The 23,413-nt window shown below is 49.7% G+C and overlaps 9 protein-coding genes across 9 annotated transcripts; 5 read left to right on the top strand and 4 right to left on the bottom strand.

Moving 5' to 3' along the window:
• Window positions 1-457: 457 nt before the first annotated feature.
• KY384_001642 (uncharacterized protein) lies at window positions 458-1,473 on the bottom strand (the record flags this gene model as incomplete). The annotated part of the gene is made up of 2 exons (XM_044810172.1): window positions 458-1,110; window positions 1,164-1,473. The coding sequence occupies 2 exons, from the start codon at window positions 1,471-1,473 to the stop codon at window positions 458-460; spliced, it is 963 nt and encodes a 320-aa protein (XP_044673184.1).
• Window positions 1,474-1,910: 437 nt separating this feature from the next.
• KY384_001643 (uncharacterized protein) lies at window positions 1,911-2,433 on the top strand (the record flags this gene model as incomplete). Its single annotated transcript, XM_044810173.1, has 3 exons — window positions 1,911-2,115; window positions 2,175-2,270; window positions 2,333-2,433. 3 exons carry the CDS (start codon window positions 1,911-1,913, stop codon window positions 2,431-2,433), a joined length of 402 nt encoding a protein of 133 aa, XP_044673185.1.
• Window positions 2,434-5,907: 3,474 nt separating this feature from the next.
• KY384_001644 (uncharacterized protein) lies at window positions 5,908-7,129 on the top strand (the record flags this gene model as incomplete). The annotated part of the gene is made up of 2 exons (XM_044810174.1): window positions 5,908-6,004; window positions 6,087-7,129. 2 exons carry the CDS (start codon window positions 5,908-5,910, stop codon window positions 7,127-7,129), a joined length of 1,140 nt encoding a protein of 379 aa, XP_044673186.1.
• Window positions 7,130-8,798: 1,669 nt separating this feature from the next.
• Window positions 8,799-9,504, top strand: KY384_001645 (uncharacterized protein; the record flags this gene model as incomplete). Its single annotated transcript, XM_044810175.1, has 2 exons — window positions 8,799-9,048; window positions 9,098-9,504. The coding sequence occupies 2 exons, from the start codon at window positions 8,799-8,801 to the stop codon at window positions 9,502-9,504; spliced, it is 657 nt and encodes a 218-aa protein (XP_044673187.1).
• An 835-nt stretch (window positions 9,505-10,339) lies between these two features.
• On the top strand, window positions 10,340-12,517 carry KY384_001646 (uncharacterized protein; the record flags this gene model as incomplete). Its single annotated transcript, XM_044810176.1, has 2 exons — window positions 10,340-11,318; window positions 11,364-12,517. 2 exons carry the CDS (start codon window positions 10,340-10,342, stop codon window positions 12,515-12,517), a joined length of 2,133 nt encoding a protein of 710 aa, XP_044673188.1.
• Window positions 12,518-13,080: 563 nt separating this feature from the next.
• Window positions 13,081-16,290, bottom strand: KY384_001647 (uncharacterized protein; the record flags this gene model as incomplete). Its single annotated transcript, XM_044810177.1, has 10 exons — window positions 13,081-13,185; window positions 13,233-13,646; window positions 13,756-14,217; window positions 14,541-14,719; window positions 14,941-15,325; window positions 15,389-15,463; window positions 15,510-15,806; window positions 15,859-15,930; window positions 15,986-16,017; window positions 16,074-16,290. The coding sequence occupies 10 exons, from the start codon at window positions 16,288-16,290 to the stop codon at window positions 13,081-13,083; spliced, it is 2,238 nt and encodes a 745-aa protein (XP_044673189.1).
• Window positions 16,291-16,681: 391 nt separating this feature from the next.
• Window positions 16,682-16,985, bottom strand: KY384_001648 (uncharacterized protein; the record flags this gene model as incomplete). Its single annotated transcript, XM_044810178.1, has 2 exons — window positions 16,682-16,713; window positions 16,763-16,985. 2 exons carry the CDS (start codon window positions 16,983-16,985, stop codon window positions 16,682-16,684), a joined length of 255 nt encoding a protein of 84 aa, XP_044673190.1.
• Window positions 16,986-17,796: 811 nt separating this feature from the next.
• RPL20A (60S ribosomal protein L20A) lies at window positions 17,797-18,557 on the bottom strand (the record flags this gene model as incomplete). The annotated part of the gene is given in 4 exon segments (XM_044810179.1): window positions 17,797-17,955; window positions 18,001-18,177; window positions 18,227-18,430; window positions 18,450-18,557. 4 exon segments carry the CDS (start codon window positions 18,555-18,557, stop codon window positions 17,797-17,799), a joined length of 648 nt encoding a protein of 215 aa, XP_044673191.1.
• Window positions 18,558-20,700: 2,143 nt separating this feature from the next.
• KY384_001650 (uncharacterized protein) lies at window positions 20,701-22,879 on the top strand (the record flags this gene model as incomplete). The annotated part of the gene is made up of 3 exons (XM_044810180.1): window positions 20,701-22,314; window positions 22,364-22,643; window positions 22,701-22,879. 3 exons carry the CDS (start codon window positions 20,701-20,703, stop codon window positions 22,877-22,879), a joined length of 2,073 nt encoding a protein of 690 aa, XP_044673192.1.
• Window positions 22,880-23,413: the final 534 nt, after the last annotated feature.

Genomic DNA, 23,413 nt, shown 5'->3' on the forward strand with positions numbered 1-23,413 from the left:
GACTCATTTAACATGTATTCACAATAATTTGAAATGGTAAATCATCGATATCAAGGAAGTGATCAAAGCTGACAATGACTCCGATCAGCTTTTTCTAGTCACCAACCCACTAGACTTCTTCGGGCTAGTGGCTTAAATTCGAAGATTCAGGGGAACAGACTTTCACAGCATCTTCATAGTAAGGCGATTTTAAATTCAACGCATTCGAGCTTTGTGTCAATTCAAGAGGTTGATACTCCAGGCAACAGAGCGTTGTTGCATGTCAATGTCGAATATATAGACCAAATCCGTTTTTCATTTGTATTCAGACCACACTTTCCTCCCTTCACGCACCCTTACCTCAGCCCACAACTCCTAACCAGCCCCTTATCCTCTTAGCGGTTTCCCTACTTTCATCTCATCACAGCATTCTGTCCATTACCATCCTCACACCCTACTCTCCAACCTCCTAAGCCGACTACGGCCTTCCGAAAGCCGCAATATCCTTCATAATAAACCCCTCCCTCACCAACTGCTGACTCAACAACTTACAATTCTCACAATTCTGCGCTGACCTTCCCGGAGCAATCTTATCCACGCCGCCAAAATTTCTAATAATAATCGTGATCCCCTCATAATCCGTCAACTCGTCCCCCGGAATCGGCCAGTACGCCTGCTCCGCGCAGTTCCCACATACCCAATTCGCAACCGCCGCTGCTTGCGCCGCCCCGCCAGGGTTTGCCGCAATATCTCTGACAGCTTGACTGAAGCGGGCGAGTCGCGCGGTGATGATTTCTGCCTTCTGCTGAGGTGTCCCGGCGGTGACAACGCCGAAGGAGGGGAACATGGGCCGCGCGGCGGACGAGCGTGTCGGCATGGAATAGCCGGCCATAGCGGGCATGCTTTGAGTGCGGGGCTTACCGCCGTTTCGGGGATAGGAGAAGGCGTTGCAGCAGTTGCGGAGGGATTCGAGGATTTGAACGATGTTGATGGGGGAGAAGTCTTCTTTGCCGGCTTTGGGGATTTGAGCGAAGGGGATGGGTTTGTCGATTGGTTTGTTTGCACGGGTGCCGGCGCTTATGGGGAGAAATCCGTACCTTTTCGTGAAGATGGTGTGGGCGACGGCGAGGACTGGTGGCTTTTGTGAGTTATGAGAATTCTGTTCCTGATTTGGGATAGCTCACGATCATAGACGTTGAACATGGGGTAGCTCCGTTTGCTTTGATTTCCTAGTACAGGCCATTGAAACACTGTCACGGCTTGATTGGCGGCGAGGTGTAGATGACCTTGGTCGTTCGCTGGATTGGTGTAGAAATTTACGAGTGGGTCGATGAGATGCTGCTCCAGAGTGTCGATATCGTTGGCTGAGAGCATTGTATGCAGTTCACGCCGGATGAGTTCCAAAATTGAGAGCTGGTACGCTCTTTCAAAAGTGGCTGGCTGGAGTTGTGCCTGCGTCAGTGAGGCGTACGCTCGGGCCTGGATGTTGGCCATTGCTGAAGGTGGAGGAGTAAGTCAGTACCACAGTGTAGGATAGGAGATGCTTCGACTACCTTAGAATTGGGGAATCCCGAGAAGCTGCCTCCTTATCTATTTGGTTGGAATGACCTTAGTCACTTGAGTGGCCGGCGGTGGCGTTTTGTTGGATTTTGCGCCTTGAGCAAGACTCCGAATGCTACCTTGTTGCATGGGCCGAGTCGGCCATCAATTCGCTATATAGTTCCATTGGTGGTTTGTTAGGTGCTTTAGTCAGCTGAGTGGCGCAACCAAATTTGGCCCTTCGCTTACAGCTCTGTCAGCATTCGGCAGAGGTCCACATGGTCTAGTCAGGCCTTGAGTGAACGTGTACCCAGTTTTAGAAACGACATAAAATAAAACCTTCTTGCAGACTGTAGTCCCTATACAACACTTTCTTCCAAAGGCTCTACAGCATGTCGACGCCAGCAAAAGCACCAGTACCGACAGCCCCAGCTAACGCGCCGTCAAAACCACCAGCCACCAAGACTACTAGTGCACAGCCAAATCCAGACGAACCAAGTGCAGATGATGTCTGGTCCACTGCGAACTATTGGAAAAGGACAGTGTCAATAGGGAAACCTGGCAGTGGAGCTGCTGCCACGGCGAAACCGGCCCTCCGTAAGTCTCTCCGCAAATTCTCACTACCCTAAGAACTGAACTGAACTGATGAGCTCTAGCCCAAGGTGGTGGTCCGGTCAATGCGGTTCCAGCCTCAAAGAGCGCAGCCGCTCCTCCAGCCAGGGCTGCCACAGGCGCTCAAGCTAAGCCTCAGAGTATGTATATGGCATGGAGAGATGATTCTTTCCCTGGCCAGAATCACATGTGAAGAATCTAGAACTAACGAATGCTTTAGGCTTCCAGGGTGCAATGGGTGGCCTGGCTATGAATGTGGCAAAAGATGTCTTAATGGGCCCTGGTGCGAATGCAAAGAAGTAATCTAACAAGGGAAGCGTCGTTCATACCTGTCTGGGGGCCGGTGGTCCTAACGTTGGATACATCTGAATTATTTTTTGCCCAATGAAAGGTATTATTTGATAATATCGCGAAGTATCAAATAATGAAATAAAAACCGTTGGCCAATGAGCACAGCATGTCGAGATTGAAGCGGCTCCAGGATTCATCATTCCTGAACAACCTTTTCACTGAAATTGCATCAATCTTTTCTTTTCAGCTGTCAAAGTGCAGCTCCATACTTTGCCCTTCTCCGAATATTTATCAAAGCATAAGCCGAAATATTGCGAAAAGGTAATGTAGCCGCTCGCACACGATGCCCTTCGGATAGAACCATGTTTCCGGCCAGATGATATTTCGTGTGAATTGAGACAGGAACGCTACACGACATGGTGCTGTGATGTCGGTAGATCAATTATTGAGTGAAAGTAAATCTCTTGTCGTGGTAGATACTGCAGGAAGTTTTGAGATTATTTTTGCTCGTGATATGAGACGCATGATTGCGAGCAGAAATCAACGAAGGGAACGAGGGCGTGTCTCGTTGGTGCACAACTCGTTAGATGAAACCACATAGAATGCTTCCAGCTCCTTAGGCGAGCTTGATGTCCTTCGTGTACTTTGGTGAGGGAATAGATTCACTAGACTGGTCGAGTAAAGTCGGACTGCCAACTACGCCCGAAATACGAAGTGCTACTACCGTCAGAGGCTTCACGTATATGCAGAGGGTGTTCTGGCTGAATATCCGAGACCTCGGCCTCCCGCTCTCGTGGAATGAGACCGAGCTTCACAGCTACCGTTTACACGAGGGCTTTATCAGGAGCCTGAGGGCACCTAGAGAGCACGGATGAAAGGCCTTCCCTAAACAAGTGACTTTCAAGAAGTGATGGAGTCAAGTAGCTTCTATCTTTCGAGAGAGTGCATCCAGTCTGAATCCTTTACTAATGTCCAGCGGCCAGTGCAATCAAAATTGGACGCGGGTGTCACTCAATAGCTACAGAATACACTTACACGTAAGATGAAGCCCAGCTATCAACTTAATTGAATGTCGTGGTGTCATTTCTCGGAAGCTCCTTAGACTCGCGGCAGAGCTATGAGGATTAAGTGGGGAACATGACATCGTACTCGTTTCAACTTCATTTAAAGCCTCAACAATCACGGCTCAAGATGTTAGCTCAAAGCATTCGTTCTGAATACGAGAAGCTGTAACAGCTCAGCTTGACTACCAAGCCGGGTCTCAAAGCGGGGTCCCATTTGGAGCCACCGAAATCCCCTCTGTTATATAGTATTTCTCACAGTCCGACGACGAGAGAAGAAATGCAAGGTAGACATCACGACGTTTTCTAAACGAAGTACTGTTCTTGCACGCCATTGCTACATAGTTCAATATCTGGCCCTCAGACGACCAAGGCTTCGGTCCATAAGAGTCGATCAATGACGCCACTGCGATCGGGTTTGACGTCGTTCGAACGATGCGACAATCAGGAGTTCCCAATACACACCGCTGAAGACGGAAGGTATCTCACTATGCGAGCGCTGACGTAGAGAGATGGCCATGCGAAACGCCCTAGAAGGAGACACTGAAGCTCTGATCAAGGCTGGGACTGGTTCTAGATCCTCTGAATTCTCTGAAGTGGTGTGGTGTGAGTGTGAGTGTGCACAGAAGCGACCACATCGGGAGGGCGCATGACCCCGCCCATGACACCACGGACGAAGCTGGCTAGAAGAGTGATATTTTGCAACCTTTGAGGTTTCAGACGTTGCTTCCATATAGCGGGGCTCCTTCCGCCAAAAGAGACGGGATCTGATCCAGTGAAACGCTGGACAAGCCACAATCTTCTTTGCAGGATCTCAATTGGGTATTACTCGGTGTTTGTGAATCCTTCAAGTAAAAGCTCAGTCTTTTGATGGGGGAGGAATGCGAGAGGGGGTTTGATGCCAAGACGGCAGGTCGGTGAAAGGGAGGTCCTGGTTGAGGAAGTTTGCTTAAATTCTGTTCTTACTCACAGAGACTTGATTGATGTCTATGAACCGCGTGGGAGTCTGTCCGTGAGTCAAGGGGCTTCGTGGATGAGCCAGGCTAAGTAACTTCTACCTTGCTTAACGAGCAAGCCTCTAGGGCCGGATTTCTGTGGGGAAGCCATCCTTCTTCGCGGCCGCTTTCTTAGACTGCCATGACGTGAAAGAGCATTGATCTCGACCCAATAAGAGAGAGCTCGTATCAGCCGCATGCGAGAGCCAATATATGAAACAGGCTTGCTTGCCGTCTACCTTTACACCACCCCACCTTATGAACCCGCATGCCAAGTGAGCTTTTTCTTCCGTTCTTGGTTATTTTTCTTGAATCGTCTCAATGAAATCCCTCTCGCAAGAGACGCGACCACACAGAAGCGACTCTGGCTGCGTCCATAAATAAGCACAATCTTTGAAAAAAAAGGGCAGAGATGAATCCCTGCTGAGCGAAGGCTCTGCTGAAACGAGCTTCAATCAAAGCGTTCAAGCGCAAGCGCTGACCGCATTGGCCCGTTTGTGCCGCTTACAGATGCGGCTAGAATCAGTTTCGAGTCAACGACGACCACTTTTGGGCCTACAGGTCTCGAACGTCAACCTATTCCAGCAAACTTGCCAGTCGACCGTTTGAGCTAGCATGACGATATTCAGTAGACCTTGACGCAATACCTTTGACTAAACAATGTACAGAGCAGCCTGGCATCTTACTTGCCTGCCCTCACAGAGGTGGTAGAGGAGCTTCGATCCGCCTGCTTGCGCGTCTGATGCAAGTCTGCTCGCCCCACAAGAGCCATGGACCGTGCTGTCACATCAAACCAGTTCGGATATGTTACCATCCTCCACGTTTCAAACCAATAAGGGAAACCAAAGTGGTTCACCTCGGTCTTTCCTGCTGACATCAGTGCGAGCTGGTCACTAGGGTAGTATCGGCCTAATGGTGACCTGCAGGCACTGGCTTCCGTGCTTTTTGTCTCGGATACACGCGGGAAACCTTGATAGTGGCTACCTCTGGACCATCCCGCTCATGTCAAACGGGAACCATCCCTACACAAGCTATGGATCTGGGAGCGGAGATTTTCAATTGGCCCGCATTCCTTCCTTGCCATGCTCGAATGCCATCTCATCACAAAAGTTTTCAAGGTGCCCCTGGAAACGATACACTGAGGGGTAGAACGGGGATCCTCTACCCCCACCTACCGAGACAGTAGATGATGAAATCCCATGCGCTGTCTGTATAAAGACAGGCCCTTGTACGTCCTTTGTGCACCACGGCTGGCCCGAGTAAGTCTTTGATAGACACTTCACTTTTCCGAAGCCAGCCTCAAGAAGCTTGCCAAGCTTTCCTCTCCTCCAAGGTACTCCACAAGGTTGAGAATCACCATGCATTACCTGTTTGCAATCCTCGCGTTGCAAGCATGTGTTACTCATGCTTTGCCAACGTCATTTGCCATAATGTCAAAGCGTAACCCACAACAAAGCGGTACTTATACATGTCCGGATGGCGGAGCGCGAAAAGCTGCGCTCCAGAGTGACGGCGCGACTCCTGAAGGTATGAGCCAGATCAAAGCTACCCGCTCAACTATTGGAGCTTTGCATGTTGACCGACAAATACAGATCTGTCTATCCAGCAGCTGGAGGTGTAAGGACCATCTTTTTGCCGGTCGCAGAAGAAAGACTAACTGGTGAAACAGCGGCTGTGATGGCACCGGTAACTCTTACAAAGCGGGCGATGGCAAGACTGGCCCGTCGGCAAATTGTGGAACGTACAAAAACAACTGTATGTACTCCCCAGCCATTGTCGAATGCAAATCGCCGGACTGATGATTATTCTCCAGGGGCCAACATTGCTGGCAGTTGCTGTGGTATTGACAGCAGGCTCTGTGGTGACTTCAACCAGGCAGGATGTGATGCCTTGAACAACGACGATACGCTGGCGACGCAATGTCAACACCAACAGCAGACGGCTCAGGGTGCTGACTGGGATCGTACCCAGCGCGGTGGATCCAGTGGTACGGCACAACAGGGCACTGACTATAGTAATGCTGTCAATGCCATACAAGGTACTGGTGTGAACGGTCAGCCAGGTAGTCAGCCAGCAACTAGTCAACCCAGTGGCCAGCCAGGTGCTCAGCCAGCAAATAGTCAACCCAGTGGCCAGCCAGGTGCTCAGCCAGCAACTAGTCAACCCAGTGCTCAACCGGTTACTCAACCAAGTAATCAAGGTGGCACAGACATCTACGGCAGCGACGTCTGCGGATATGGAGGCGGTCCTTTCAGAGGCTGCAAAACGGTTGGGGAGATGTGCGCCCACATCAAGACGAATGGCCAACCTCTACCACCTGAGTGCGGTGGTAGTGGTGATAACACCGCGCAACCTAAAGACGTGCAGCAACCAGCAGCTACTGGTCAGCCCGCCCCACAAATTTCCCAGCAACCTCAGCCAGCCGGGCAACTCAAAAGTTTTAAGGCCGTCAAACCCACCCAGAACAAAGCAGAAACTGGCGATGCCAGTGGTGGCGATCCGACTCAACAGGGCAACGGCCAACCAGCCACCAGCCAGCCAGCCAACGCCCAGCCAGCCACCGGCCAACCAGCCACCGGCCAGCCAGCCAACGCCCAGCCAGCTGGTGGTGATCCCTCGAAAGCTGCGTACTATCAACTCGGCCCGCTATGATGGTGAGATATTGGGAGGAGGAAGAGTGATTTGGATCGCTTATGGTTGCGTCAGAAGGAAGAGGGTCGACGGGACAAAAGTGATGGTGGAAATGAACGACTGGGTTGGTGAAGTCATCGTGGCTTGAATATTCGTTCCGTAATGATTAGTGGTGTGATTCTGGGATTACACCCCCTTCGCTCCACCAGGTAATCATAATTTAATACCAATTTTATCCCTCGACAGTCTGCACATCGAGTCATCGTCGGTGGTGAGATGGACCGTAGACACTCTATCCTGTTCGCCTGTCACTAATACAGCACTGACTTTCCCGAATCCTGTCCTGCTTCTTCGGAAATGCAGCCTCGACATTGACGGTCAATCAAAGAATCGGCAACAAACATTCGGATCCCTTGAGCGACCTAAATTTCAGGAAGATGGTGATGGTAAAGGGAAGAAAGTAATGGCATGCGCATGTAGAGAGGAGTTTTGTGGAAAAACGATGATTAGAAGGGAAGGAAAGGAAATGAAAGCAAAAAGTAGAGGTTGGCTGAATATTAGGAACTAAAAATAATATCCTAGATCCCGCCGTCAACGACGCCAAGACCACAGGGGGTATTGAAGTGCCATTTGCATCACAATTTTTGACAAACGATCGTGTTCAGCAATATCATTCTTCGCGCCTAGCATACATCATGATCTCAAAAGCTTCACAGATTGTCACAACGAAGCATAGAGCACAATGACATCTCCAGACATGACTCTTCGTGAAATGCGCACCTCAACTCTAGCCTCCACATGGAGGCTCCATCAAGACCCAACGAGGTGTGCCCAATAGCTTGAGTCTTGCCTCGAAGTGAAGCATACTGATGTCTTCCTAGGAACACTCGGGAGTAAGCCACCTGCCTTGAACTCATACAATACCCTCTGCTCCTACCTCCTCATCGAGCCGACCAAGACATATGAAGGAATCAGGGGATGTTGGGGTCTGAAACGAGGTCTCTGAGACCTGCTCACGGTACTTTTCCGGCCCGTGTGTTGCTGTGAGGAGGCAAACCAAGCGAAAAGCATTGAAGAAGAATGTGGTTCGCATCCTCACCTCAACACGGCGGGTTCGGCAGAGGCACCACGTACGCGAAGATTGATTCAGCAGAGCCACAAAGAAGGGCTCTACCTACTCGTCCTGCCTGTTGTGCAGCATGCTTTTCTTGACGGCCTTCTCAAAGGGCTCAATGGGGGTGGACCTTCAAACGGAGTCGGGGTTCTTCATCTTTGAAAGACCATGGCTAGTTGGTCGAGCCCCGAGGAATCAGAGCTGTCTTTTGCCACCAAGAGAGGACGTATCTGGGACCGTGATATGCGGCGTTGTAATTACCAGGGTCGTTGTTGACCAGGTGTTGTCGCTGCCAAGACTTCTGCGACTTCCTTTTCCAAGATCCCCTTCGCCGTCTTCCACCTTCTCTAGCATACATCTGACATCGACGCAACGGTCTGAGTGAAATTATTTCGAGCATCTGTATTTACCGTAGCGTGTCAGCGCTGAATGTCCGCAGTGACTGCATTTACAAGTTCAAATTATCTCCTTACTTTGAAGGGGATCTAAACTGGTATTCATATTTTCTTCGTGCTGTTGATCTCTCTTGCATCCTTCTGGAAAGCCAACAACACTCGACATCGCGACAAGTATACTATGGACCGTAACTCAGAGATTCGTCGTTTGAGTCAGGCAGCCGATAAAGCAAAGAACGACGGAGATAAAACCCAGCACAAGCGACTACTCGCCAACCTCAAAACTCTTAAAAGCCAGCGGCGAAAGGCCAGGAAAACTGCCGAATCATACATCAAACGGCTCGAGAAGTTCAAAAAGAAACACCCCGAGCATCGGATGAACGGATTATTTGGCATTGCTAAGGCGCAACTCGCGAAAGAGCAATCGCCAAGTTGGTTGTTCATTCTGATGGCACCAATAATACAGGCTGATATTCGTAGTAGCTACAGTAGAGGAAGGATGCTTTCCAATGACTAGGATACCAAGCGGCCCGTTTTCAGTTGTGGCCTCTCCTATTTGGCCTAGTCACGCGTCATCTACATCCTCAACGCTCCCTCTTCAAGCAGCTTCCTCTCGCGCCAAAGTCACTCAAGCTTCGGCACGGGGCTCATGGGCCGCAAAAGCTGAGGCGAAAATCAAAGAACTTGAAGCAAAGCGTGAGCAAACAGGGTTTGATGGCTTCCAGGCAACGGGAAGTGTCGAGCGAAAGGCAGTTGAGAGGATTGAAAAAATAGAGGAAGATGCTAAGAAGCGCATCGAAAGTATCAACAATAAGACTGAAGTTGCGATAGCTTCACTCGATGTTCGGTTGAGGGCTTGGCGCAAGCGTGCCTCATTGAATCCTTGAAGAATAGCGTCTGACACGAAACCGTACTGAGTCTTTCTAGCGATGCCTTGTTCACGGTTCGATCTGGGGCTCGAAGCCTTGTTGCACCTGAGTCCTTAATCTAGGTGATGCTGGCTGCGGAGAATTGTAGGTTGTACCTTAGATAAGGCATCTGGAGGCAGCCAAAGGAGGCTTAGCGTCGCTGCTGGTGTTCGATATCTGGCGCGTCCTGCGCCTTTCGTTCTCAAATGCGTCTACTATAGTTGTATAATCAGAGCATTCTTACTCGTGAGAAAACGCACCCTTCCAGTGTGCCGAAAGGCTTGCTATGTCGGCAGGCGATTCAAATGTCGTCTAAGTCATTCTAAATCAGGACGAATTGTAGATGCAAACTTATCTAACTCTACTACCTGGTTGCTCCTTTGAATGGTCGCATTTGCTATTTGTTGAGATACGAGCATGTTTCTGATGTACGAAGTTCAGGATCGTGCTGCATAGTGGCGAATGACGCAAGCGCTGTGCAGAGTCTCCAAATTAGCCCCTCATTTGGTGTCGTGCAATTTGCAATCTCCTGCTCTTCCTGCTTTCTCTTCCTCCGGCTTTTCTCCCAATCAAATTGTTCGTTATCTCATCTCAAGTCCAGTCAAGAAATTCATAGCATCAAAAGCACTAGCCGCTCTACCTTTGAAGGCTATCGCAAAGAAGGCTAGTTGATGTAGTGGTAGAAGTGACAGAGATTTCACCTAAGACCGACACATTCATTGACCGCAAATCTTAGCAAGCCACTCTTTCTGAGTCAATATGGACAAGTTTGTCCCTCATTCACATCGAGGTAAGACATTCACGCCTTCATTTAATGGCAGCATCTTCTGAAGCCCCTGAGTCAGGCTACGCAGATACCTCTAAGGGAGAAGCAAACTTGGCAGAGGTCCAGCTACTTCGTGAGCACAACCAATCGCTTTTCAGAGAAGCCGAAAAATGGTCCAAGAGAGCTCAGGAGTTGGCTTGTGAAGTCGATCATTGGGCTAAGCAGGCCCAGTACTGGGCCAATCGTGGCAAAAAGAGGGGTGAAGAGCCAGAAGACTCCGCAGTACCTGAGGATTATTCCAGCATCCGTAAGTTGAGCATGAGTTGTCTATCTTCAAATGGCTCTCCTAACGTTAAAGGTTCTTCTTCCACTACAGTAGGATTGGAAGAGCTCATATCGCCAAAAGCAGACCCTGCGCTGAAGACAGAATCTACCGACGATACAGAGCGTGTGACCCCTAAGCGAGCGGTTGCCGTCCTCGATGAAGAAACAAAGCGTCATACTGTCGATGCAGCCCCTCGAGTGCGCCGCCGTCTCTCAAAAGGGCTGCCGCCATCTCCTATTTCTGATGACGAAGCACAGGATGATGCTCCTGATATTCCTGATGCGGCTCCCCCAGTCCGCCGTCGCCTCTCAAGAGGGCTACGGCCGGCTACCAACCCTGTAATTGTAGATTTGGATGGAGGCGATAGTAGTCCGCCTCAATTGTCTTCATCACCAATTGTCCCAGCCTCGGACAAGAGCACTGTTCAATCGCTGACAAATGAGGTAAATACTCCAGTCGATTATCGTACGGATACTTCGTCGCAATTGTTCGGCTCCGAATACAGCGAACACGCCGTCCAACACGATGAAGATAGGATTCCTGTGCTTACACGAGACGAGCCAAGTCCCGAGCATCGAGAATCGTCACGGAGAATCTCTCGCGTCATTGCGAAGACAAAAAAGCGTGCAAGATCCACAGAATCAGAGGGACATCAAGTCAAGAAAGTCAAGAATAAGAGTACTGATAATACCCAAAGTCCTGGTAAGTAAGTCAATGGTGATGGTGAGCATTTCTAATAAACAGCAGATACGAATCGTGACTTGGGAGCGACGACTAAAAAGCCGAAATTATCCGCTGTATTCGCCCTTGCGCCAGCAAAGAAAAAGTGGAAAGTCCCTGAGCAGCAAGCAGAACGGACAGCAGTAAAAACAGGTGCTTCTCTCACTGCTCCAAAGACTAGACCTGCGGCTACCGAATCTACAATACTGCAAGATGAGGCGCCAGCTTCGGTCATCATACCAGCCTGGTATCCGACCGTTGTTGCTCCTCAGAACGCGTACAGAAGTGAGAGCGTGACTTTACGAAGAGTCAACACACTGTTCAATAACTATACTGATTCTCCCGTGCCACAAAATGGACCCGAGAATATTCTCCGCAGCTACTTGCAAAAGATGGCGCTTTTCAATCTTCAGGGAAAAGAGAAAGGGGTCATCAAGAAAAGCAGATTACTGGTAGATGGCTCCCTTCACAACATTATGAATCATAGTACGCTGCCAATCGATATCCGCCAGGCCGCAGAATATTTGCAGAAACGGTGGTGGAAAGGAGATACAGATCCTGACCTCATGCGCGGCATCAAACGAGCCACATCAAAGACTCAAAAAGACGCAAATCATACCACATACACCATCGATACTGAATTTCAACACCGCGTATCGTGCAACTACGTCGGTCAAGGCGACCTCCACGTCGGCCAATGGTGGCCCTTAATGATCTGCGCCGGCCGCGACGGAGCTCACGGAGAAATCGAAGCCGGTATCCACGGCCTCAACAAGACAGGCGCCCTTTCCATCGTGATATCCGGTGCCGGTTACGCAGACATCGATGACGGCGACCACATTCAATACTGCGGCACCGTCAGCAGCAACCCTCCAGAACCATCATCCAGCACCAAGCTCATGCTCACGGCCCACAAGGAACACCAATCCCTCCGAGTTCTTAGGTCAGCTAAAGGCAAGAATACTACCTACCGTCCGAAGAAGGGGCTGAGATACGATGGTCTCTACACCATCAAATCATTCGAGATTATTGATAAAGCGACTGCCTTGCACCGCTTCAGCCTTGAACGTGATGAGGGCCAAGATCCTATTCGCCATGAAGGGCTGGCCGTTCGGCCGTGTCAGCCTGAGCTTGATGCGCTGGCTAAAGATCAGGCTTTAAGCCGACAGAGCCAGATGTGAGGGATCTGATGCAGACGACGAGGACGAGAAGGGATGTACGAGCATCATTAGGGGGAAGCTATCTTACGGACTGCCATATTTACGCCCAAGGAGACATGTTTAGAGAAGCATCCGCTTGCTAGCATTTTACCATGTCTTTGACATCAAATAGGCAGGGAATGGTGGGTTGATATGGCTGTCTTGATGAACTGGGAGGTGGAACGCCAAAGATCTTTCATCTGGACATCATCTCATTGAATTTGTGAACAAAGCCTGTCGCTTTCTAGCTCTCATACACAAGAATTAGCGAGATGAGTGAAATGATGGATGGAAGTCAGCTAGAGCCAAAAATAAGTGCATTCTAGCCTGTAGCACGACTTTCTGTAGTATGAAATAATGGAAGTATGCTTTGCCGAGACAAATGATCGTCTAATATATCTGCTATCTCGCCTAGGATCTCGCCCGCTTCAGAGCTTTACATCAGATATACTCTGCTCGTCTCATGTCTCTGATGCGTCAGGCGATCTCATCCTTCCCTTGAGAGACAGGTTCCGGCTCTCCCTCTCTCCATAAGTTATTGAAATCTAAAGCGCGCTCAAGGCCGTCAATCGACCTCCTATACCCTCCTCTCCTTGTCGCCATTCATTGGCCTTAGACATAGATCGGCAAGTCAAGCCCATACTGCCACCCTGTCAGCACGCGCACCCCTCCCCAACCCACAAAAAGCGTCACTCACATTAACAGGATCATTAAACCTCAACCCCTTATCCAACCCCCCAACCTCCTCAACATCCCCCTTCTCCAGCTCCCACCCCCCGGCAACATCCAAATTTCCCTTCAACCTCCCCTCATTATTACTCTTCGGAATGACCGCAACGCCCCTCTGCGTGGCCCACCTTAATAGCACCTGCGCCGGGCTCTTCCCCACCTTCTCCGCGATCTTCTTGATGACGGGGTGCTCGAGCAATGGCGGGCAATCTTTCGCTTCCTTCATGTCGAGCTCGAGGAAGGATTGCGGGCCGAAGGACGAGTAAGCTGTTATTGCCATGCCTTGGGCTTGCGCGTATTTAACGAGGCCGGGCTGGGCGAGGTATGGATGGTGCTCAATTTGGAGGGTTGCGGGCGGGATGCGGGCGTAGCGGAGAATGTCCTAGTTAAGTAAGTAAACGGGATAACGGGCTAGGAAAGGGGGGCTCGCAGGTGAATAGGGCAGGGGGGAGAAATGAGCAGGAGGGGAAGGGGGCAGGGGAAAGGAGTACCATGATAAGCTGCCCACGACAATTACTGATTCCAATACTTTTACTCAAACCCTTATCCACACACCCCTCCAGGGCCGTCCATGTCTCCTGAATCGTCGCTTTTCCAATGTTGACTTTTCCATTCCCGTCCGTAAAGCCGGGCGGGTAGCGCTCGGCTGGGTCGACGTATTTGAGCGAGATGGGAAAGTGCATGATGTAAAGGTCGAAGTAGTCGATTTGCCAGTCCTTCAGCTGCTTTTTGCAGATGGGCTCGACGCGCGGGCCGTCGTGGAAGGAGTTCCAAAGCTTGGAGACGATGAAGAGGTCGCTACGTTTGACGAGGCCGTCTTTGATGGCGCGAGCGACGCCTTGGCCGCACTCGGTCTCGTTGCCGTAGTCTAGATGGTAGGATCTGAGTGAGGGTTGAGGAATGGTAGGGTAAGGTGAGGTGGGAGTGAGGGTCGCACGTACCACATGCGCCGTCTAAGAGACGGTAGCCTACCTTGATTGCGTTGTAGACTTGGTCGGCGCAGGTGTCATTGTTGACTTTCCAGAGGCTGGCGAGTCAGATTCGATACGAGGTTTGAGGTAGAACAACGATTGACTACATACCCAAAGCCTACAAGAGGCATGTCATGGCCACTGTTAAGCTTCACAGTGGGCGAAGTCATACTGGAGTAAGACCTTGACGGGCGCGTTGTATAACGAAAGGTAAAAGTGATGATTGGCTTACTCGCAGGCGGAGATAGACTAGAGCCAGTATTCAGTCATTGCTTGCACTCCAGTAATTGCGTATGATTGCCTACCGAGTGAAAGGTCTGGTAATGTTCATGGACTGGGGATTTGAGGTGACGAAAAAAGACTGGTACCAACCCCGCATTTAAAACATTTTTTTGCCCGAATGCTGCCCCGCAAACACCATGACGTGCATCATTCAGGAACAGGAAAGGCTGGAACGCGGCAAATGGTCGGCTCCTGATTCCGGCTCAGAGGCTCGCACTGCAACAAACTCATCCAGGTCGACACCGTCGCAATTGTATGTTCACAGATATGGCCCGCATTTGCAAGGGAATAGTGGGAAGAAAGGTGTTCGCTCCATTTCGATAACCATACATTCGAGTCATTATCGTACATACGCTGCCTTGCGTTAGTATGCTTCCTGACTTGGACCCATTCTCGAGCTGTCTCCCGAACAGAAAAACTTACTGGCATCTATCTTCTCCAATTGCGGTAGAGCAAGCCTGACCTTGTTCCGATATAACGCTGGGTTTTTCAATTGCAAAGGATTCATTTCGAAGTACACTGTGTTCAACTCTTTCTTGTCCTTCAACTCATCCTCAACCTCCTCAAATGAAGCGAGGAGATTCGATGATGCCCATAGTTCCTCCAACTTCGAGAGCTGTTTCATGCCCGACAGGTGTGCGATCTGATTGTTTGATATGTCAATCACGCGCAGGTTTTGATTTTGGTCTAGTCCAGATACTTCCGTGAGAGCATTATGTGAGATGTAGAGCTCCTCAAGATTTGAAAGGTCGGAGAGTCCTGATATATGTCGCAAGCGGTTGGACTGTATTGAGAGGATCTTGAGGTTCTGCAGATGCGATATATTCTTCGAAACTTAGACGCATTCTCTGTCAAGATGGACCGGACAAACCTTGATCTCTGTAATCTTATTCTTTCCTAGCCAAAGCTCTTCAAGCGCTGCAAGGCTCTCCAAATTTTCTATCTCCTGTTTCCTGGTCAACGAGGTCCTGTGGAATCGTCTCACGACCCACCTTTATCCTATTCGCACCTAGCTCCAGATTTCTCACAACGGTCATGCCATCCAATCCCTCAATCTTCGAGATTCGGTTCTGAAGCAAGTAGAGGTCCTTGACATCTCTCAGATGATTGACGCCCTTGATATGCTTGATCTTGTTGAAGCTCAAGTCCAGGCTCGTAAGATGTGACAGCTCTTCTAGACCCTTGATGTGAGATATTAAATTATCGTAGAGGTCGAGCTCTTTTAACGTTGGTCCTATGTTGGAGGGATACTCAATGTGCGAGATCTGGTTTTGTCGGAGGCATAGTCTCTATGTGCAATCTTCAGCCAAGGTGTACCACTTTTGGAGGCTTCTAGCGTACTTCAACTTTGCTGAAGCGGTCTAATCGTAATGCAGGAATGGAGGATATGCGGCAATGGACGAGGTCAATCTCCTAGAGAATCATCATCAGCTTCCTTGTAACATGTGAGCTCAAAAGTGATCTGTACGTCGGCATCATCCTCGTAATCCTCCAGTAAGTCTGTTCGACCTCAGCGCTCAGTGCCCCAAGAGCATTCCCCCTTGGAAAAGACCCACCTTCGTCTGCATCTATCTGTTCCACCGGCGGAGCGTCCTCGCCCGAGTAGTCTGGATCTGAAAGAGCTTCGGGATTTGCTAGCACAGCTTGCTTCTCGACTCGTAGCTTTCCGTCCCATCCTTTGCTGTCTCGGGGTCCTGACCCGTTGACTGCGGGATGCGAATCCTTTGGGAGTGCTTCTCCATTGTCTTTGTCCTGTTGCGAAGCATCTGCCATGGCTTACGCAGGAAATATCGGAATGCAGGGCAGATCAAGGCAATAGATACGGAAGTTGTAGCTGGACGGTCAGAGGCGGAATAAATATTGAATTTCCCGAAACGGAAATGCCAAAATCGAAAATGCTTTTGTCAGCGCGCATTATCGTCAGAATGCCCTTGAAGTGACGATCGATCGAGGCAGATAGTAGTTGCGGTATGTATGATTTGAGATATATCAAGCCGCACTAATAGTACATGGGTATCTATTTACCCCCGCTATGCGAGCGCCCGTAGCCACCTCCAAATGCCTCAGATCATACTGTGGCTTCCCCTGGCATGAACAAATCCTGATATCACACACATATTGCTTTTGAAACCCAGTTCACACTTCTCGAACACGCCCTGTATCATTATGAGAATTTCCTCGAAATCTTAGCAATGACTGTTTCTCCGTCAGCACATCGAATCTCCCTTTTAGCTAGGGAACGTACTGTGCAGCGCGACCACGCTGAAAATGAATCCTAAGCTCAAGACGAACACCACGACCGGATCGACTTTCAAGCCTGGCGACTCATCTGTGTACAATCCTGTTGGGCAATAATTGATCAGCGTCTCTTCAGCCAACCTCATTATCCCTTCTGACAGCCTCTTCCTCTCTCTTTCTACTTCCCTTTGCTCGCCTCTGCCTTTTGCACCCTTAACTTGTCTTGTCATCTTTCCCACCCTTGCAGACCGACTTCCATGAGAGTGTGGGGTAGCATACTCAACATTGTACTTGAACTTCCGCCCGCGCCTGCAGCTCTCGTGCTTGTGGGTCGCGCATTTGCTACTTTGTCTGCTCGATCTGCTGCTGCTTTCCGCCGTATCGCTGTCTTGGGACCACCTGGAGGTGAAAGTTGCCGGCCAGAGGTCACGGAGCCTGTGTTTGATGGTGATGTGGGGGAGGAGGGGCGGGGTGAAGACTATAGGTTCACGTTTTAGTATGGAGAGTCTGATTGAATCTTTCAATGGCAAATGATGGGGGAAGCAGGAGCCTTGCAGCAAGCTCTAGGGACTGTGAAAGTGACGAGGTGAGGGAATCCAACCATGATGATTATTATGTAGGGATGTAGAGGCAGCTAGTGTGCGATTGAATTCTGCTGCCTGATCACGAAGGAAGAACCACGTTGAGAAAGTAGGTGTGGTGAGAAACGAAACATTGAAAAGGACACCACGAACTTCGGCAGGAGCAGGGGTTTTGCGCCAAGACGCGCTAGCATTTAATGTACTCCCGTCCAGCCCAGACAGGACACCATCTCACGAAGGCGCTTAAGCAACGAATATATCCGCGAGATCATTAGCTGGAACGGTATCGTTTGGGAAGTTTACAGTCTCGTGGAAAAAATCGATAAAAGCACAGAGAGCACGGTCGAATGAGCAAGATTTATTGTATCATCCCATTTGAATGACTCTGAAAATCGCTTCGTTCCAGTCAAGTACTTCTTATGACCTAATAAGTCTGTCCACACCTCTATCACCTCCTAGATTATGCAAATGTCGAAGGTCGGTGAGGGGCGAATGTCTTCCCTTTCGTCTTGGCGGGCACTCGGTGAGGCAACGGGAATTTCAGGTTCTTGGTGAGTAATTGCTTGAGGTATGGACGCTTCACGTCATCCGTCTTTTCAACTTCAACAACCCTCAAGATCTGTGCGAGTAAGCGATATTGCTATCAACGGAGGATACCTCATACATGAATCGACCTGAATCTCGCTCTATGCCTTGCTGCCATATCCTGGTATAAAGCATCCACAGCTTCTGCTCGCGACATCTCTCGATATTCTTTGTACATGTTGTGCGTACCCGAGCGAGAATCGTAGCGAATCCATATGCCGAAATTCTTCACTTTGGTAGGTCGTTTCTCGTGTATCTGATCCCGTCAATATCGGCCAGCGAAATCTAGAACTTTCTTTCCGTACCTGATTGACGCTTACGACCTCGCCATTCGCCTTTTTGACCTTTTTCAATTTCATCAAGAAATACCAGAATCTTGACTTGGCAACAACTGTGTTGGGAGCGAAGATGCGCATGCGGTAGAGCTTAGGAGTGGGATTGGTCTCGGTAGGCAGATGGCGGCCAATGATCTGGTACTCATTGAGGCGCCCTAGATAAAGCGCTGTCAGCTATGCTCCTGAAAAGGACCAATGACTCTGCTCCTGTCTCTAACGCAACGATTTCATCGCAAATCGCGGTCTTCTCTCGCTCCCGCTCCAGGTATATTGCATTTTCTCTCTTCCACATGTTAGGCATCGTAGAGATAACACGAATGCCTTCAGAGACGAATCCTCTAATTGAGGAGATAGGAGAGTGAAACGTTTCCCCATCATGAGGACACGGCATAGGAAAATCGGCTTACCCATCTACAAATGTTAGTCATTCCCAAGTACGAGAGTGCCAATGCAATTACCTTTGCTTATATCAATTCTCGACACGACAGTGATGGTCTTGGGGTCGGTCGTCGGCCTGGGTTCAGGTTTGAGGTGCGGGCTTGATAAGCGAGCCTAACCTCAGCCTTACAGGGTGCCAAGACAGTTGTCCATCGGCTATACCTCGGCTGAACCACATCCGGCAATTTTGCCATAATATTGATAAAACTCAATGCCTTTAGTTGATAACACACTCTCTCATTGACTGAATATCTTTCAACAGGATAATCATGAGTGTGAGTCTGTCTGGAGGACTTTAAGTACCTCAGCATGGCCTTCAGAATTGTCTTAATGACAGGTGCACGAGAAATTCTAAGCAGATGCTGCTGTGAGGGTACAACAACATGAGGACTGCGATGAGCTGTCAATAGTAATGTCAAGCCTTTCATAAGAGCGGTAAACACTCTTACGATGACTCGGGTCGGGTCGGAAATTACAAAACCTACACCCATCGTTGAGACTGCGACAGGCACGACCAAGAGTACCACACAATCAGTTTTGGGCTCTATTTGAACATTGTTAGATTGCCAGCTGGATGTGCCGTATATGGGCCACTTCCCGGACTTTTTCTAGGCTTGCGACTCCAAGGTAGGAACTATTGATCCTGACGAGCCCGGATCTGTGTTTAGATGCGGTCGTCCAGATATCAACCTTGGCGGCTCTACTGGTCTATGTCTTCCCTGTCTTGTAGATCGCGATGATGATTGGGAAGGTGGTAACGACGGCACATCTCTCCGACCTGACTTGACCACTCAGAACTCAGATTGCACTAATAGGACTGTATCTCCTTCTTGCACGGAGATTACATCTGACCTTGGAACCACGACCAGATTCACGACTCGATGTACTAGAAGTACGACCTGTAATGGTAAGTTTACAGGAATCAGTCGTGCGCTGCATGTACTGCTTCATACCCCTCAAGCCCCTTCTATCCTTCTGTTACAAAGGGCTTATCGTTCGAAGCTTTACAACAAAGCGTCATTCTATGCGCATATTCAGAGTTCTCCTTAACATTAGGTGTCTTCCACCCTAATCTACAAGACCCATAATCTTGATTGAAGCGCATCGTTCTCGTCGAGAAAGCTACAACATCTTCCCTCGTCATGAATCCAATGTCGCGGGGCGATCCGCCTTTCTGACACACTCTGGCACCAACTCGGATATTAATAGCCAAAAGGTGCACTTTGCTAAGAAACGGCTCGGGCGCCCTGTCCCAAGATAAGGTTAAATGGATCCATGAGTCTGAAACATAGCCAGTCGAGTTCTTGACACATTGCCTTGCTAACGCTCTTGATATCTCAAATATCCGATTGGGAGGCGAAGTAAGGTCCGCTCTGGGGAAATGCGGGTCACACAGTACTCCAATGTATGGTACTCAAATCTCCCACTGCCAGCATGCCCCAGCTGCCACACACATGATAAACGGCACGCCAATGGAAGACCACTTATGTGTTTCCTACTTCCCGTCTTTACCAACATCAAAGCCGCTATCCAGCCACACAGCCCCGAAGTGCCTGGTCCTATGCCCCTTCTTCACGACTTGGTACGACAAACCTGACCAAAAACATTGGATATACTTTCATTGCCAAGATGTCTCGGACTTTGACCACCTCTTCGCATCACCAGCCAAGAAGTGGAATGACCGAGGCCATAGGCTTCAGTACGGGTATGAGAGTCTTCTTCGCGACGCTATACCAGCGTCAGAAGCATAAGAAGGCTACCATCCCATGTTTCCCGTGGCATACGAGCATCTTCGACGTTCCACGATCCTTATAGGAACCGGAGCTCAGGGACCAGCTAGCGGTGTCTTTCTTTAACAACTCATCGGCGACTTATTTGCATGTTGTCAAGCCAATCATTACTGTCCTTGATCTGTTTTGATCTCTATTTCTTGGTCGAAAAGAACGTGTACGAGAGATATCGAACCACCAATCTACAGCAAAGGACCTTTCCCTCACTAGCTCAATATGCGTGCGACTACCACTTGGGCAATCAGCCTGCTATTTTCAAGACTCATCATCACTTCACCAGTCCCAGACCTTCCTACGACCGATCTTTCATGGGATGTAATCTGGAATGTTTCAGGGCGGTATCCGGTCAACCAAGGCTCACAGGTAAAGCCGCTCGAGAAACCAATTCCCTTCGATACATTCGATGTGCTTCTGTCATGGACTTTCCCGAAGGGACCTCTGCCCGACAACAACAAAACTCCCCAGATGATTTCCACACTTCGTCCATGGCTTGGCTCAGCCGACGTAATTACGAGGATGCCCTACCTCCAAGAGCCTCACCAGTGCACCTTCCCAGACCAAAAGTGCTCCGATCCAGCCGCTTGCCAGGTAATTTACCAATGTCTCTTCAAGGAATTCTTTACGCCATCGGACCAAAACCTTGGATTTGGCAGTTGCGTCAGTCAAACCCTTACTGCCACCCAATACACTGCACAAGGACTAAACTGTCCACTACAACTCTACAACGCTCAGAAGGATTTGAGGCAGAGCTATGCTTGCACTAGTGATCAATACAGTCTAGTACCCCAAAAGTGGCTTGACTACCACGTTGATGACAATCTGCAAACCTTCTTGAAAGGCGGCATTGACACTGAGGGTATCTGGTGGCCAGGCGCCGACCTGTCGAAGCAAACACTATCAAAGGCCTTGGGCTCGCAACTCCAGGGTTCCCCCGACTTAGAATGCAACATCGAATCTCCATGTACCGACCAAATTGATTGCAACCAAATCGGCTCGCGTGCCATGATCGCACTAGGGACCACTCCCACGGCCGTTGCTAAGTCACAATGGGGATTTTACGCTCTGTTCGCTTTAGAGAAGATAAGTCAACAGCTCTTTAACCAGTACGGTGAATTAAAAGACGCCCTCAATCGTTTGGCTCTTGATACCTTTACGATTGGTGATTTCTTTCCCAGTCCGGATCAGGGGTTCAAACTTCAAAACGCCATCACAGGTATGAGCACTATCTTTGGTATTGTTGGAGGCTTCGTCCCTGGCGGTGAACTTCTGGCCGCAGCCGGAACTATAGCTTCTGCAGCGGGTAGCTTCATCAGTAGTTCTGTCTCCTCACAGTCGGACCCTGATATCGCGCAGAAAAATTTCGCCACTGTGATTGGCGGCTTCTATGATGACTTAGTGCAGCGCTTGGACGATGGAGCTGTCAAGATATTCAATGGCGAAACTATTGGCGAGGGCGACGTATCGTTCAGCCTTGAAAGCATGATGAAAGGGGGCGGCTGGATAGGCGATCAAGCTCTAACAAAGGTCAGCGACATGAGCAAGCTTATGCACAAGGAACTACTTTGTCGCTCGCTCAATGCGATGTGGAAGACGGCTCCAAGTAATAAGATGTGGGTCAATTTCCTCGATCTCGGGGACGATGCTGCAGGTACCAAATGTCAGGCCGATACGAGTGGCCCGCAACCTCTCAAGTACTGCGCAGGTGGAGGCGTTTACTACACCTACAATTTCATTCAGGCAGCCACTGTGAACTCTGACGAGCTAGGTGGGGTCAACTTCCCTTGGGGGGCAGAAGAGTATCTCGCGTCCAAGCACGACATAGATATGAGGGTGAGTGGACCAATTCCCACATACAGTTGTCATTGCTAATATACCCAAGTGGATTACGGAATCCTCAGCCAAGAGCTACCGGCTGGCAAAGGCGCACGGTCTCGACCCTTACAACTTCCCAGGCCCAGAAGGTTCATCGTTGTTCCTGAGCGAGGCCTATGACGGTCCGCCAGGTGATACAGCAATCACCGAGATGGCGTGTCGATATCCTGGCTCTTGGACCCTACCTGTCTGCGATATGGGAACTTGGGGAGCTGCTTGGAATTGGAATTACGCCGACGACAAAAGCATGCGGGAGCAGACTTATGAATTTCCGCCCTGTCTATGTGGTGAGTCTTACCCAACCCCTTGTGGCGTTCGAGGTGATAGCTAATCGCGCGTCTAAGGAAACGGAGATGGCGACATGGTGGACTGGGCGAATGCAGCAGGCTTGTTCGACTTCAAGACTTTCTGGCATCGCTGTGAGGAAGAGATGGAGAAGAAGAATTTCCAGTGGCCGGATGGGGTGACGAGGGTTACGCTGCCAGGGAAGATCAACCATATTCTCAAGAAAGGAGGTACTTGAACGACATGATCTTCAACTTAACTGTATATAATTATTTGATGCCCCTATTAACCACCCACTGGCAGGTGTAGAACCGCTGGGAGTGCACTTTGAATGCCCGGCACTGAGATGCTGACCTGATCTCTCGCCTTCGTTTTCATGTCCTATTCTTCCAAACAGGCCCCTAAAGTTTCTAATCAAATCTCAGAAATGTAAGACGTAGCATTCAAAATCCTGCAAGACACAGACTCTGAAAGTACTAGATGGCTTCAAAGAATATCCATGCCATAATAGCACTTTCCAAGGCTTACTTCCGCTCCTCACCTGCCGGATTATCCAACCAACTCTTCAGTCGACAAAGCCTAGGACTGCAACAATGACCAATGTCTCGCTACACGCTCCAACAAAGCTCTAGATTCGTTCTGCGCTACCGGTGCCGGGTTGAACGCCACCACTTCTCCAGCCCCATCCCAATCCTTTGTCGGGCATCAAAAAATCAACCCTCAACCTCAACCCGCCACAATAGTACGAAACCTCAGCAGAGTCTGACCCCAT

The sequence above is a fragment of the Bacidia gigantensis genome (genome assembly GCF_019456465.1).
Source record: "Bacidia gigantensis strain McMullin 20006 chromosome Unknown contig_132, whole genome shotgun sequence".
NCBI lineage: Eukaryota > Fungi > Ascomycota > Lecanoromycetes > Lecanorales > Ramalinaceae > Bacidia > Bacidia gigantensis.